Raw genomic sequence first — 15,103 nt, 5'->3', positions numbered from 1 at the left:
CTAAATTACTTTCTGTATTCCGCCCAGTCTGTAAGTAACTTCCTGGAATGAAAATTTCACGTACTTCATTTCCCACAATGCAACTCGGCAAAGGTACCCTACTGCGCACGCGCAGAACAAACGGTCGCGCGAAGATTTTACATTTTGAATGGCGGAACGCAAGAAAGGCTTAGATGTCATTTAGTTTTTAGCAATGTAGACATGGAAGCGACACAACATTTGTCGGAGTCTTCGGATTCGAACCAGTCATTATCAAACGACCAGTCTGTGTCCAACCGGAGTCTTAACAGAAGTCAGAGAGTCGCCGAAAAAGAGAGACGGAAAAATGAGGCGGACGACCCAATTGTACTGGCCATGAACTATTTCTCTAACGGTAGGACCACCGCCCCCCTACTCAAACTTATAAATAGCCGTAAATATTAGACTGTGTATCAACGATTATTAAGTTAGTGGCACATATTTACTGCCTATGGCTTTATAAACAGCATCCTGTATTGTGTACACGAGAGTTCGGCCGTGTCGTGTGACGTCACTCAATGTTGAAGTTCATTGTAGAAAATAGGTTTGATTTTTGTTATACTGTCATTATTATTCTATATCTAGAACCGAAAGTAGCGAAGATAACGTGTAACATCACAAACAATAATATAATTCAAATTGCTCCAGTCTACTTTTTTAATGGACCATTTACGACAACTTAACGATAACATAACGATTAATAGCTAAAAAGGCAGTGTATTTTGTCTACAGAAAAAGGCCAAAGCTATTTGACCTAGGAAGAACTGGCACAGAACCCTCACCTTAATCCCACCCAACACATGTGGGTTGAAGATGACAGACATCTGATGTTAATGATCAGTGATGTCCCAAATGTGGTTTAAATTTCCCCTCAGACACGCTCAAAACTCGTAGGAAGTCTTCCTCTATCAATGCAAAGCTCCATTTTCATTTAGGCGTGACGCCGAGGTGTCCTGTTACTTTTTGTTGTTCTGTTGATGTTACATTTACATTTTTTGCTGGTGATGTCTCTCATCAAGTTAAGGCAGGCACTCCCATGATTGGCAATGATGCCTTGGAGGGGAACCTGGTGGTGGTGGAGAAGGTGGCTTACGCTACAGGACTTCCACCGAATGCCATCTCTGTGATGCTGGAGTTTGCAATGAGCCTTCGCATGGGTAAGATGATGGCTGTATCAGTCAGTATGTATGGTTGGATGGAACAGTAGATAGATAATAGGTTATTAATGACTCTATTGCATGATGAATACGTCTGTTGTAAAATGGACATTGTGATTGGTGGTGCTCTGTGGAGTCTACAAATGGCACTCGTGACGAGCAATGATTGTAAACCAAAAGTCTTTATGTCCGAAATAACTTGTTTTAAGATCAGTCCTTTTCACCCCATGTGATGCCTGTGTTATTTTTACACTGTCTGATTGAATATTTGCCTCCCCCAATTTTTATTGCGTGTAGGAGCGAGTTTGTGTCCCCGTGTGCTGAAGTGTCTGATCCCCGCTACAGTGGTTCCCCACGAGGCTGTTGTTCGAGCCATAGTTTGGCTGGGTGTCTCCAAAATACCTGTAAATACACAAGTGAGTAATGTAGTTGCAAAGAAAAGCTATATTTTTGTCCTTCAGTAATGTAATTCAAACCTCAGATCAAGTCAAACGTCTGTCGTCCTCAGATTGAACTTCCACATGTACGGTAGTATTAATGTTTACGGTTGCTATTTGACACTCCCATACCGTTTATAGGTTCTTTTCATCAAGTGGGTGTTGACCATGTTTGACCAGATTGATGCAAAGGATCAACTGAGAGCCATCTATGGCTTTATTTTCAGCTTTGTGACGGACGAAAACCTGGTATGTATCCCACGACTCGTCTGAGTACCCCGAGTGCGATTTGGAAGACACACCAGCGCTGAGTCACTTTGTATTCAAATGTTGTTTCAGTGCCCCTTCATCTGCCACCTGCTGTACCTTCTAACCACAAAGGAAAGCGGTTAGTCAAAGCTGACATTTGATGCTCATTTTCCCCATATCTTTCTCATATTTTTTTGTCGACCTTCATTGACAGTTTCTTTTGATCCATGAATTTGTTTGCAGTGCGAGTGTTTCGAGTCCGAAAGCTGCTGAATTTGCAAACCAAACTGGTAAGTGCGGCTGCTGTTTTAGTCCACCGGAACCATCTGAAATGATTAATTATTATTATTAATTTTATTTATAAATTATTATTTTTTATATTATTTTTGTTATTACAATTTTCTCAAAAGAAACAGAAAGAATTGTTGAGGAGAAATGCATGGAAACCCCACAAACGGAGACAAATTGAGTACTAACAATGGGTGTGTGTCATTTCTCTCAGGGAAAACAACCCTTCCTTCTTCACCTGCTGTCCCTATATAAAGTGTTTTGCCCCGAGCTGGTGGCACTGTCTATTCCGTCCAAAATTAAGGTATGTTATACTCATTGTGTTCTGCTATATTGTTATGTTCTGTAAAGCGCTTTGTTACAGCGAAGGCTGTTTTGAAAGCGCTCTATAAATAAAGATGTATGATTGTCTTGGATTAAAATTACTGGCTAATTTATTAGGTGTAAAATTCATTTCAACAATCATATCAAAAATGTGCCAATGCTAACAACATTCCAGTGACACTGTCCTCTAGCTAAGTAAGCTCGAAAAATGTCAGTTTGACACCGCTGCCATCTACAACCAATAACAAATTTGGAATTTTTTTTCCACAGTTTGGATTCAGGAATCACAACTCGGCCTGGAAATCGGCACTAGCTTTCGTCCAGAAGAAGAACAGTGTGTTGATTTCTCCCAATCTTGGCGTGACTCTCACAATTAAAGATCAGAGCAAACTGAGGAAAAGGGTAAGGTGGTTGAAACCTCAACTTTGTAACACTTTGGTTGTAATCCTTGCTGCTACTTTTGAGTCTGCGTCGCCTTGGATGTGAAGCCACCTTCTAAAGATATGTTTCATACACACCAACGTAATTATTTATTTAACGCAAGAAGAAGAAAGGGTTTGCTGAAATCCTTACCCATGAATGTTTAATCTTCATCTCCCCATTGTGCTGTTCTTTCAGAAACATCACCATTTGGAAGTGCCACCTCTGAGTTGTGCGTTTAATAATGAGTCTCGGACTGAGTTCCCCCAAAGCCGAAAATTGGTCCCACTAACGCAGCTTCGTTCTTTTGCGGCGCTTTTGGAGAACATACACCGCATTGAGGTAGGCAATGAGATGCATGCTTAGTGAAATACATCATGTACTGCACTAACATCAAAACAAAATATAGTTCAAAGAAAGTGCAGCGAACATGTCAGCCTTTAGTGAATAAGTTGCGTGTGTGTGTGTGTGTGTGTGTGTGTGTAGGGGGGGTGAGCTTGGTTTTACAATTGAGTCCCATTGTCGTGTAGTGCTTGCTTTTATCCACACATTGGTGCTGTATCCCTGTTTTTGTATTCTGCCCACCGCCACTCCTCAACAGACTTGCAATTTCTTTGCTATACTGAGTTATAAACTAGTTTCATGACTGTTTTTTAATAGATGTGTTCTGCTTAGTGATTTATTTGACAAATAAAAGTTGAGAAAAACAACAGCAGGCCAAAATAAAAAGAATAGTAAAGGCTGAAAAACGTCCTTTGAGGATCGCACATTCTGCATCATGAAATCTAATTTCACCCATTTAGTTGTCAGGACTGGTCATAAGGACCGGCGTGTGTTGGCCGTAATGAATTAGTCAAGTTCTCTTCAAACTCCTCACAAAATAGCACTTGTGAATCCCCCCCATTATGCTTTTAACCATTTGCTAGGAGAGCTGAGCTCCTCCATTCAACCCCCCCCCCCCCCACACACACACACACACACATTTTTTTTTTTGTCATTTGCTTATTACTCTAACAAAGTGCCCGCAATGAAGGAGAAGGAAGCAGCTGTTCACACATTATCAGAGACTGTATAAATTCTCACAGTGAGTTATTAGGATTACGAGCTGCTGGTGGATTATTGAATTAACAGACTGCTGCTCTGTGAACAGTATTTAAAAAAATAAATAAAAAGGTGATCTCCCGGGTGATTTTAATCTTGAATCAGTCTGGCTTGATGCAAATTAGAGGTGACTAATGGAGGTTGCCCTTGAGGGTTTGTGGTGCAATATTTAACTTCATGCATATAGTTGCATATTTGTCATTGCCTTTCTGCGTATGATTTTTTTTATGTTTTGTCCCAAGGTCATGACTTGTCACACATATCTTGCTTATGTTTGGCTCCTTTTTTACTCCCACACCAGCTGCCAACTCAGATGGGCTCTTTGCTGTCCACCAGCGTGGCTCTGCATTACCTGGACTGTGTGCAGGAGGAGTCGGCCCTCCTCCGCCTCAATTTCTGGCTTGGCTATGCGCTCCAAGAAGGTAAGGCAGAGGTGACCGCGATGCTAGTCCCTGTCAAGAAGTTGTGCCCAAATTTAAGATAACCGGTAGCTGATGCGTGGCTCTCGTGGCGTTCTTTCAGCATGAGCTTTACAAGTGGTTAGATGCCAAGCTCAGGAAACAAATACGCAGGGAATCTGAAATGCTGTGTCTTTTTTAATTTTCTACCTTTGAATCTTCTTTCAGAATTCTTTTGTCGGGACGGAGACTCTATGGATAATTCTGATGAAGCTCTGCAGTTTCTTAACAAGCTACTGTCGGCACAGCAATTTCTCCAGGTGAGCCTCTGTTCTTCGTACCTTCGTACCCTTTTGCCTTATTAAACATTTTGAATGTTTCTTTTGACCTTTTTTTTTTCTTTTCTGTTGTGTCTCAACATCTTTACCAGGAGGGATTTTGTAGTTCCGAAGGGTTTCTCTACAAATTCCTCACTGTCTGGGACGGATGCCTCATGCGTCCGCAGATCCTCAGCCTGCTGAGCAACATTCCCGTGGTCCCTAGCTACAGTAGGTTCATTTTAAATGTTTGCCACTGTTTAATTTGTTAACATTTTAGGTCCTTTTGTTTTTCTTGCGATAATTGTATAATGTTTGTGTTTAAGAGTTGACCCTATGAAGTACTTTGTGAGTCCTCTCTGTGAGAAGCACTATATAGTAAATAAAAGGACTTACTTATCCCCCTCCTCAGAAATGGAACGGCTTCTTTTGGAGCCCCTCAAGCAGCTCTACTTTACGTCCTCACCATTTTTCAAGGTACCTGTTCTGCTCCGGTTTATTTGAAGCTATTACAACAAGGAACCACTTTCCTATGTGATTTAATGGCGCTAGTTTTGACTGATGTTTGTGTGTGTGCGTGTGTCCTCAGTGTGGGCTGTTGGAATGTCTAAACAGCATGCTGCGGAATTGGCTGACCTGGCACTCGGTGTTCGCTCTGGAAGACGACTTGGACATCAGCATCAGCAGTCACACCTCAGTGTAAGTCTCAGCAAGGGAGCTGACGCATATAACCCACAACGGGAATAAATGAAAGGCTGTCACCTTGTGATGGACACAGCCACTAAAAACTATTAGTCTTGTGTGAGGAAATCCAATATTCAGTGCCATCTATAATCCTGTCCACGTCAGCAAAATTTGTTGGTCACTCGTTGCTTGGCTTAAGGGGGGACAGCCTCAGTACGAAATGGGACTGCAGCTAGTTTTAGTGAACTTTTTTACCCCAGAACCATTAAACTGGAGATTTGATGATGAGTTTCTTGATTTTTGCACTCTGCTGGCCGACAGTGTTACTACTGCTGTCTAACTATTTTCCATTTTCTTTCCAGACACATGACTCTGTCAGGCTTTAAGGACTCTGTGTTGCTGCTGGTGCAATTCGTGGGTCATTTGGCCTCTGTGGGGTTGCAGCTGGAGAGCTGCCACTCCCTCCTGCTCAACTTCATCCTGGACTTTTACGAGACGGTAACGCGAGCTCATTGATCCGATTGTGTTTTGATATGCAGCTCTAAAACACACATTGTCCTCCATCTTATCAAGTAGTTGTGAATGACAGACTCAAGCAATGAATGTAAAGACACCATCGAGTGCTCAACAAAGTCATGTACTGTACTGCAGTACCTTGACTCACAAGAAAATGTAGAGAAGTAAACCAGTTTTTATGAAGGGTGAATAAGCCACGCACACACACTCCATTGTCTTAATGTGTGTTGTGAAGGGACGTGGCCTAGTGAGTGAAATCAGGAGCGCTGTTGGCTGTCTAAACATTCTAAAGTCAAAAGGTATGACTGTACATTAATTAATGTGCTGTATTTCATGACCATTCTGCAGGTGTGCGACATGTTTTTGAAGTACGGTTTCCCGCTGATTGTGATACCACCGCCTGGCGTTTTCTATCCGGCGCTGCTCGCCACTGACCCCGTCAGTGTGGACCGGCTGGCCTACGTCATGCACAGGTGCCAGCTCTCACCGGCCTTAATGTAACGCAGCGCCATGTTACCAGATGGTTTATCTTTGCACTTATGTGCTAATGTATCATTTATCATAATGAGCCAAAAGTGAAAAACCCAAGCACCCTCTCCCGTTTGATCTTGATGTGTTCAATTTTTGAAAGCTTGAACAGTTTACAGGACTTGCTCATTAACTTCTCCACAAGGTTCTGTAATTTTTTTTCTTCCAAAGCAAAACGGGAGAATGTCAGGGCAACAGAAAGTACAATTAATTCCTCGGCATTGTCGTCACAGTGCTGGAAACAAATTGGCTTTTATGACATTTGCCATTAACTTTTTTTTTTTTTTTTCAGGTACAAGGTGAACCTGACATTTGCCAAAGAACAGTCGAAAGTCACAGAGGTACACCAACTACATTAAGTTGCCAATTTACATTCCAGCGCAAATGAAGGCTTTGAAGTATAAAAGTACTTATCAGTCAGCCTTATTTCTCCTCTGAAAAAAATCAACACTTCTTCAATGGACAACTGACTTCATTCGCGTGTGAGAATAAATCGACACAACAAACAGTCGTGGTTAATCAATGGCCTCCTCCTCCAACAGGCTTTTCACATCAGATCCCAGACCCTCAGCGATTTCAACCACTACGTAGTTGACATGGTCAACTTCCTGTGGAACGGCAAAACATTCCAGTCAGGTGCCAATGTGCGGGTAGACGAGGGGCTGTTACAGAGGAGCAAAGTACCCCAGTGCTCCGCCAGCTTCAACTTTGTTCACCACCCGGCCTTCATGGGTCACGCCATCACCTTCCACCTCAAGGTAAGTCTCCGCCTCCACATCGCTTTCAAGGTTTGACAAGGCATTTTAGATTCAAGAGGCCTCATAAAGCTGAACTAGCACCCGTCTATGCCCAGAATGCAGGTCACATTTTCATGCATAAGTGGCAATGTTCAAATTGTTTGTTTTTTGTAAGCTTGTGTTTCCGTCACAAGTTTTTGAGGCTTTGTGGTTCCAGTGGAACCTCTTGCACCCTAGTTCTACACCGTAGGCCAAGAACGGCCACGACACCTACTATGTCGATAGATTAAGGCCTTTCTTTAAGTGATACGGCAAGGAACGTCACTGCACTGAACTATTTCCTGGTTTTAAGTGAGCGAGAGACAGCCAGCCGCAACCAAGTCGTAAAAATATAGTATATGCAGTATCTGTGGATGAAATAAGCGAAACCTGTGGTAAAACTTTTCACACACTCACACACACACAATACATATGTATCACAAATTAAAGCATTCAATAAATGTTCACCCCAGACACTACTTGAGTAACAGTTCAAATGACCTACGCTTAATTCAAATTTGAGCTGGGAATTCAAACATTGCTGAAATATGCACAGGCACAACATGATGCGGGTCATGCATTTCCACCAAGTGGGCAAACCACACAACAAAAATCACGGGTACGAAGAGTAAGTTGGAGAGTCAGAATGAAGCCACAAAAGGCCAGGTATAATTTTCAAGCCAAGCAAGTCGCAAGTTGTCACAGCAAAACTGAACGAAACTTAATCGAGATCTGTCACAATAGCAGTGTATGTTCTTGCCTTTCAAAATTCAAATGACCTAGTCTCCTTTTCGTCTTCCACTACTTCATCCCCCCAAACTAGTGCCACACTTTGCTCAATGAAAGAAGAATGTGGTATTCATGTATCTTTCATACAACATATATTAATACCTAAGTGAACTTTGTATTATTAATAACTTTATCACGTTTGATAATACACACACGCCCTTTTTGATTCTGTCCCAGTGCTGACATCCAGCTGTGAGCTGTTGAGCTGGGTCCCCCCCCCCCCCCCCCGTGCATGATTAAAAATACTGTCTTACAAGTGATGTTTTTTCACAACTACTTCCCACGACTGTAGAACACTTTTGCCTGCTAGTAGAACACCGAGGACACACTTGCTAGTTGAACGAAACTGCACTAGCTGACAACTGTGTGCTATCAAAATTGACGGAATTGTGCTAGTTAGGATTGAGGGATTTCTGCCACATGAGGTATTAATAATCTTTCTCTCTTCATCATCAGTGTTGGCCTGAAAGAAAAGAGTTGGATCTAAGCTCTATAATGGTACGTGGCCTCGCCAATGGTTTGCTGCTGTATATGTGGTCATGGCAAGGGATGATAGAGGTTGCCTGTGTTTTGCAGCATGTCAAGCCGTGGAACTGGTACCTGCAGTATCTGTACTCGCAGGGCTACGACGGCCTGAAACTCTTTTGCCACACCAACACCAACGGGCGACAAAGGTTGGCGGGAAACAAAGACCCCCAGCTCTAGCAAAAAAAAAATGGACCTTGAAGGACTTGTACATACTTTTGCTCATCCACTTCTTTTTTAAGCGCGCTTGCTTGGTTGCAAGTACCTTTTTATGTAGATAAATTATTTGTATCAATGGTCAAGTTTTAGTGACATCACGGTCTGTTCCGTGACAGTTGACTGATGGATGCAAGAAATCGTTTTGGGTTTATTTGCAACACAAAACAGCTTCTCAGTGTACAGTGTGAGATTCTGCCTCTTTTGCATTTAATTTGTCTGTTAAAAATAAGGAATTTTTACTTTCCATATAAATAAAATCAAGCTGGCGCAACAAAATACACACAGGTACAACTGGTTGCGCTCAATTTTTAAATTTGACTTTCAAGTATCTTGTCTTTTTTTTTTTTACTTTATTGTGAATTTAACAAGCAATGGTTTAGCTAGTATTATGTGCAAGTAATCAAAATCCTTAAACACGTTGTATTTTTATTAAAATTTTAATGAAAAGAAAATGGACTCCAAATACAAAAGAGTACAAAATACAGTATCGTGAAACCCTATTATTGACGGGATAAGGACCCGGTCGGCCGCGAATAATAATAATAATCCACAAATAATTGACGCTATGGAACGTCCCCACCCAAAAAAAATCTTGAATAAAAGAAAATATATGTTTTCAATGAAAATGGGGATTTCTCCTCCCCAAAGTATTGAAGAAAAAAAAGTGAATAGCTGAACTGAAAATGTAATGTCAAACAAAGCACTGACAATAATGAAATCTTGCTTAGCTAATTTATTGCACCTATCAAGTAAATTATTTCATACCATGCATACTTAACAAATACAACAGTACAATGAAAAATAAATCTACAAAAAAAGAAAAATATTCACCACTAATTCAGTGCTGTTGATAGCGTGCACTCGTGGCTTTTTCCAGGTTTTCTTTCTCATACCCCCCCCACCATCCACGGATGAGTGAATCCGTGTCAGGATCCAAGTGTGGGAGGTACTTGGAAGTTGTAAATCTCCCGGCAGGCAAGGCGCGCACACACTTGCAGTGAAGACGGGAGCGAAACATACCGCCTCGCTCTATCCCGCTCGTGACGCACCGTGCCCGGCCACTCGCGTTCTTCTTCCCCCTCGTCTTGCCTCTGACCTGCGGAAAGGGAAGGGAGGGCGGACATCCCTTTGCTCTCACACTTACCGGGCGGATGAAGCTCCTCGGTGATCGAACTGCTCCCTGATGTCACGCTCTCCATCGTCGCCGCCACAGCTGCTCCTCCGCGCTTTCCTCCGGTGTTCTTCCCGGGTCCACCTCCACCCCCGCCGGATTTCTCACCGCAGCTGCAGCCGCTTGGGAGCCAACCCCGCCGTGGGAGCTTTACCTTTAACACCTGAGCCACAATCTTTCAGACCGGAGCCAAAAGGTACGACTGGCTGCTGTCTTTTCCTCTAGAAGTGAGTTTTTAAGACTCCTCTTTTCTTAATCTTGTTATTGCATTTTGACATTTTTTTGATCATAGATGCAAAGATTTGGGCGTAACGATGCGCACGAAGTGTGCGCCAGTTTGTTGGGTCTTTCCTGGTGAACCTTGTTAGTTTGCAAGCAAATATGAGCTTGAATGGTGCACCCAAAACTCTGTCAGGGCTCCAATAGAAAGCATGTATCACATTTTAACAAGCAATGAAAAAAGAAATGCACGGGCCACTAAACGAATTTTAGGGTTTACACAGAATACGCAGGGACTGGTACCTTGATTTATGACTTGAAATCTTGACCAAGGCAAGTCGTTAAGTCAGTGCATTCTTACATGTTCTCACTATTTGACTGTCTGTCCTGTTCAGGCGACACACTTTCACAAAAGACAAACATTCTCACAGTAATAACAAAATGAACCATGGTTAATTTGGCTTTTGAGGTTTTGGGTACATCTGCTTCATTTCTCAGTGACTAAACACATGAAAGGTAATGATGACTCAAGACAGACATATGCAGTAGGTGGGTGTCTGTGAGGGTGTCAGTAGTGCTAATCCAAATTAAGATTGTGAAGACGTCAATGCTCCTCTGAATGCCATTGTACCGTATTTTCCGCACTATAAGGCGCACCTGATTATAAGGCGCTCCTTCAATGAATGGCCCATTTTGCTCAAACGTTAATGCAATCACAATATAGTAACACTCAAAATAGTGAAAACAATAACAATATATCAATAACTCAACGTTGCTCAAACGTTAATATCACACAACACACAAAATAAACACGTAAAGCTTACTTTAATAAGTGAGTACTCATCCACGAATCCATGTTGGTCCATATATAAAGCGCACCGGATTATAAGGTCCACTGTCGGCTTTTGAGAAAATTGGAGGTTTTTAGGTGCACCTTATAGTGCGGAAAATACAGTAGTTTATTCCAACAATTCCCCTTACTTTCTCGTTAAAACGTGACCATGTGACCGTCTGGTATAAGGGGGAATTTTACTTCCTATAAGGGACACAATGGCTGGCTAGAAAGCAGTTTTAGCTTTTTGGAGCCGTTCCTTTGAGGTTTCATTGGGTTTGGGAACTGCTTGGCATGCTCTCCCAGGCCGGAGGTTACTCACCACTGTTTTACCGACACGGTTGATTGTGGTGTTTTAAAAGCCACACAGTAGCTCACATAAGTCAACACACCCCTCATGGTCTTTTGCAGTGTTACAAGATTGAGAAAAAAAATGACAATTTCGACTTTAATGTAGTTAATGTTCAGCTTCATTTCTGTACGTCTGCTGGTGCCGCTGTGAAGGTTTGTCCCAATATGAGAAGTCGTTAAAGTGTAATCATATCTGCGCTGAGGATCAGACGCATCCTCCCACTCCTCCTCGTTGGTGTTCTTTCATCTTCCCTCTCAAAACCTCTAAATACTCCAAGAAGGATAAAAGAAACCAAACAATCTCTCCATGCTGGTAATGCGCGTTGTCCTTGTCGTCATCATTTGAAATAATGTCCAGCGATTTCCTCTGGAGATCATTTCCTGATGTCATTTAATATCGCTCACAGGACTACATTTCCATTTTCGAGTGTTACTGTTCTTTAGGAGGCACTTGTGACGGAAAACACTTGTGAAGTGTAATTGCAAATGACGCTAAAAGGATTAGCACTGCTCCATTGTCATGGTCCTCTTTTTAGTCTTATTTTAGAAGAACAGGGCAGAATAGCCTTGCACAGCATACACTTACTGAAGTGTTTGTAAACACTCTGCCACTATTTCCCGACTTTTATTGATTGAGCCATAGATCATTGCCCAAAAATATCAAATTAGATTTCTTTAAGTCCCTGAAAAGTAAAAGTAAATGTCGAAGCTAAGAACCCAGAAAAAAAATATCCAATTAAATACGCAAGCTAAGACTTGGAAAAATGGGTGCGCGCTCTCACAGCTGATAACGAGGCGCTCTAAGCTGAAGTGGCCACGAAAGCTTGAAGCTCTGTCCACATACTGCCTGTCAAATTGCGATCCTCCCATCTCACTTCTTCACATCTCTCTGCGTGCACTCATGGCAAACAACGAGGCACCCTAAAGTGACTTACTGAAGAAAAGAAGCATTTGCGAGATACACAATAGGTTCCCCTCTCGTTCTCCTTCCATTGCGTTTCCTGTTTGAAGTTTTTAGTGAATAATACACACACTGAAGGAGGAAATTCAACCATATGTAGAAGGTTGAGTATGTAATATTTGATCGGACTCGAGGGTTACTTTGCCTGAGTGGAGGGTCGCACTCCACTGAGTTCCATTTTCACAGAGATATTTTAGCCCGTACTTTTCTAATTTGTTCGTGAATAATGCATGAATGTTAATTAAAAAAAAGTGCATAGGTATGGAGTCTTCTATTCTGATGACTCCTTTAAATGTCTTTTCTAGGATTTGCCTCAGTCACAGCATTTACCGCACTACGTAGTCACGGGGCCACTTTTATGTTTTCTTTCCATCTTTTTTTAGTTTCTGTCTTTCTTTCTTAATTCAAGAGAGTGAGCTGAAAATGTCATCCTGTGTTTAAGTCTGCCCGGGGTCATGTGTTACTTAGTGGCGCGTTATGAATTAACATCCATCCCCCTGCTATAGTGACGGCTTGTATTCCTACTGGGCCTCCTCTCTACGCTACATCGTTGCTAGGCAAGAAGATGCTTCCAGATGGCGCCAAAGCAATTTTTTATATCAGACATGGGTTTGGCCTGAACACAAAATCAGCTTAGGCGGGTTTTTCCACGAATAACGGGAGATCTCGAGGATAATCGTCAACTGTGGCCATGTGAAGCCCTTTGAGACCTGTTTGTGATTAAGAGATATATAAGTAAATTTGACTTGACTTGAGATAGATTCTAAGCACGATGAGTAAACAAGCTAATTTGTGAATGCCAAACTGTGAAAATGTGCTCTTCTCTGGAGTCGCTTCTTGAATTGTAAGAACAAATACGCATCAATGGTTTCCTTTTACATAACGAGCACCGTCTTTTATCAAGTTTTGTTCCCACCAATCATTTTGACTTTGAGAAGTACAAAAAACAGGACTTCTGCGATTTAATTACATGTGCCAATTTTTGACCTGACCGATGCCACCTTCTATATTTGGCCTCTAGTGGGAGAAAACTATCTGGATTTACAAGGTTTAATTTGGGCATGACACTTGTTTAAAGTGTATTTTATTCTAATTACAAGTAATGTACAGCATTCCCAGCGGAGCCTCAACGGCGTAGCGGCATAATAGAGCTCATTTGCTTCCCTTTTGGAAGTGGCTTCTTACCACCAACGTGTTGTTGTTTGTTTTTATCACTCAGTGATAAATATGTCTGCTTGATATGCAGAAGATAGACTACGTCTTTTTCTATATGCAGGTGATTTCAATTAGGAATGCAGGACTGCAAAAGGTAAATAAAGGGATTGCTGTGATTTGTCAAAGCAAGAAGGCAAGCAATTTTAATTGGAGACAGAACAGACTGATGTGGACTTTCGACATGTGGACAACTGTTTTTTCAATATATAGTTAATACAAATGAACTGTGGCGGAATATCAACAAATTTAAGAATACAGGGAGCATGTGAATATGAAGGGGAAGTCACAGTACGGGGAAAAAAAAAATCCTCTATATGTGGGGTGGCCAGAGAGTGGCAAATGGCCCCAAAATATAATGTAATGTTCATTACACAATTTGTTATTGTTGAACTAAAGGTGTGCAAATGGAATGAAGAAAAGGTATCTTATTTTGTCGGCAATATTTCCACGCAATGAAACAACAAAACACAACACGCATCTCAAAGCTTTGCGCATTGGAATGAGCGACAATGCCTTTAATTGACTCAAGCCTCGCCCCCAAAAATCCCCACTAAAAATAGTGCAATGTGTTTTTTTATCAAGAGAAATAGCACTTTGTAACATTGTAGTTTATAAAACCATACACAATGACACAAATGTGAAGAATTATGATTTTTACATTTTTTTTTACTTCAGTTCAGTTGAGATTGTGCTAGTTTGCACCTTTTGGTATGCTCGCCTTGGCCACTGACACACGCAAAGAAGGGGTCACTCGTATCTGGAAGCAACTCAAACATCTCGATGTATTATGCCTTCTTTTAAATAATCATTTTAGCCAAGCAAGTGTTTCGACTGTATCAAGGAAACATTTTGTGTTGTTTGACAAAGGCTTAAAGAACACATTTATTTTGCGTCATCAGTTGCTGCTTCTTGTTCTGCATGGTGTTCATCTCTTCATCTGCAAACATGCCAGTGTAGCCCCGCATTAAGTCAACACGACGGTAATTTGGGGTGATTATCATTCTCCCTTGTGCCTGCCGCCGCACGGCGAGAGGCCCCCGTGCTCGACTGGACTGTCACGGCGCGTAACGAGATGTTTGATGGCGTGGAGATAGCGCATAATGAAGCAAATGAGAGTCAGTAGTAGCAGTTAAAAAAAAAAAAAAAGGCAGAGCTTATTCATTATCCAACGTGTTGCAGTCAAGCAGCTTGTTTTTGTATAGTGCAAAATCCCAGCAGAGACTGGCGCAGACAATGTGGAGTATGGCCAAATTGTTAGCTTTAATTTGCAAAGACTTAACATGGCCTTACAAGAGAACAGCATGCCAGGTGGGAAAAAAAGCGTTCAACTACGAGCCCCAAAATATCACAATCACAAACTATAAACAAAAACAGCAGCCATAGCCATATTTTATTGTTTGCGAATCGTTCGATTGTCGACAGCTCTGACAACAAATTGAGTCGGAGTAAAATTGATGCCAGACATTGGCGGCAAAGCAATTCAAATGGAGGTGATCATAAAACACCAACATCATACATCTAGCATGAACACAATCATGAGTTTAGTATGTCACATAAATGACCATTCAGTTGTTGAATGATTTAACACAGACAACCTTCGCATGTGTC

General features: G+C 41.7%; 2 protein-coding genes across 4 annotated transcripts in view; both read left to right on the top strand.

Annotated features, from left to right (window-relative positions):
- Window positions 1-91: 91 nt before the first annotated feature.
- On the top strand, window positions 92-9,064 carry cenpi (centromere protein I). Its single transcript, XM_088393280.1, has 20 exons — window positions 92-373; window positions 1,038-1,175; window positions 1,473-1,591; window positions 1,754-1,861; window positions 1,952-2,000; window positions 2,105-2,151; window positions 2,364-2,453; window positions 2,744-2,875; window positions 3,092-3,235; window positions 4,296-4,416; window positions 4,621-4,712; window positions 4,823-4,940; window positions 5,122-5,186; window positions 5,299-5,408; window positions 5,756-5,891; window positions 6,258-6,382; window positions 6,730-6,778; window positions 6,980-7,195; window positions 8,459-8,500; window positions 8,579-9,064. Exons 1-20 carry the CDS (start codon window positions 202-204, stop codon window positions 8,705-8,707), a joined length of 2,202 nt encoding a protein of 733 aa, XP_088249406.1. The 5' UTR covers window positions 92-201; the 3' UTR covers window positions 8,708-9,064.
- Window positions 9,065-9,554: 490 nt separating this feature from the next.
- Window positions 9,555-15,103, top strand: part of drp2 (dystrophin related protein 2) — a 101,267-nt gene continuing 95,718 nt past the window's right edge. Inside the window, exon 1 of one of the 3 annotated variants that reach the window (XM_088391925.1) lies at window positions 9,555-10,144. The gene's annotated coding sequence lies outside the window, so the exon portion shown is untranslated. The remainder of the gene's footprint in view (window positions 10,145-15,103) is intronic. The other 2 variants (XM_088391846.1, XM_088392004.1) reach the window with 2 other exon arrangements.

Source organism: Syngnathus floridae, chromosome 1, assembly GCF_059516105.1.
Source record: "Syngnathus floridae isolate MCC-2025c chromosome 1, RoL_Sflo_1.0, whole genome shotgun sequence".
Taxonomy (NCBI): Eukaryota; Metazoa; Chordata; class Actinopteri; order Syngnathiformes; family Syngnathidae; genus Syngnathus; species Syngnathus floridae.
The sequence above is the reverse complement of the archived record's forward strand: the minus strand, read 5'-3'. Positions and strand labels throughout refer to the sequence as shown.

Bases quoted from the DNA above. Each gene is read 5' to 3' on its own strand.
- cenpi (XM_088393280.1), top strand. From the start codon at position 202: ATGGAAGCGACACAACATTTGTCGGAGTCTTCGGATTCGAACCAGTCA. The intron at 5,409-5,755 runs GTAAGTCTCAGC...TTTTCTTTCCAG, and splicing joins ATCAGCAGTCACACCTCAGT to ACACATGACTCTGTCAGGCT. The intron at 6,383-6,729 runs GTGCCAGCTCTC...TTTTTTTTTCAG, and splicing joins CTGGCCTACGTCATGCACAG to GTACAAGGTGAACCTGACAT.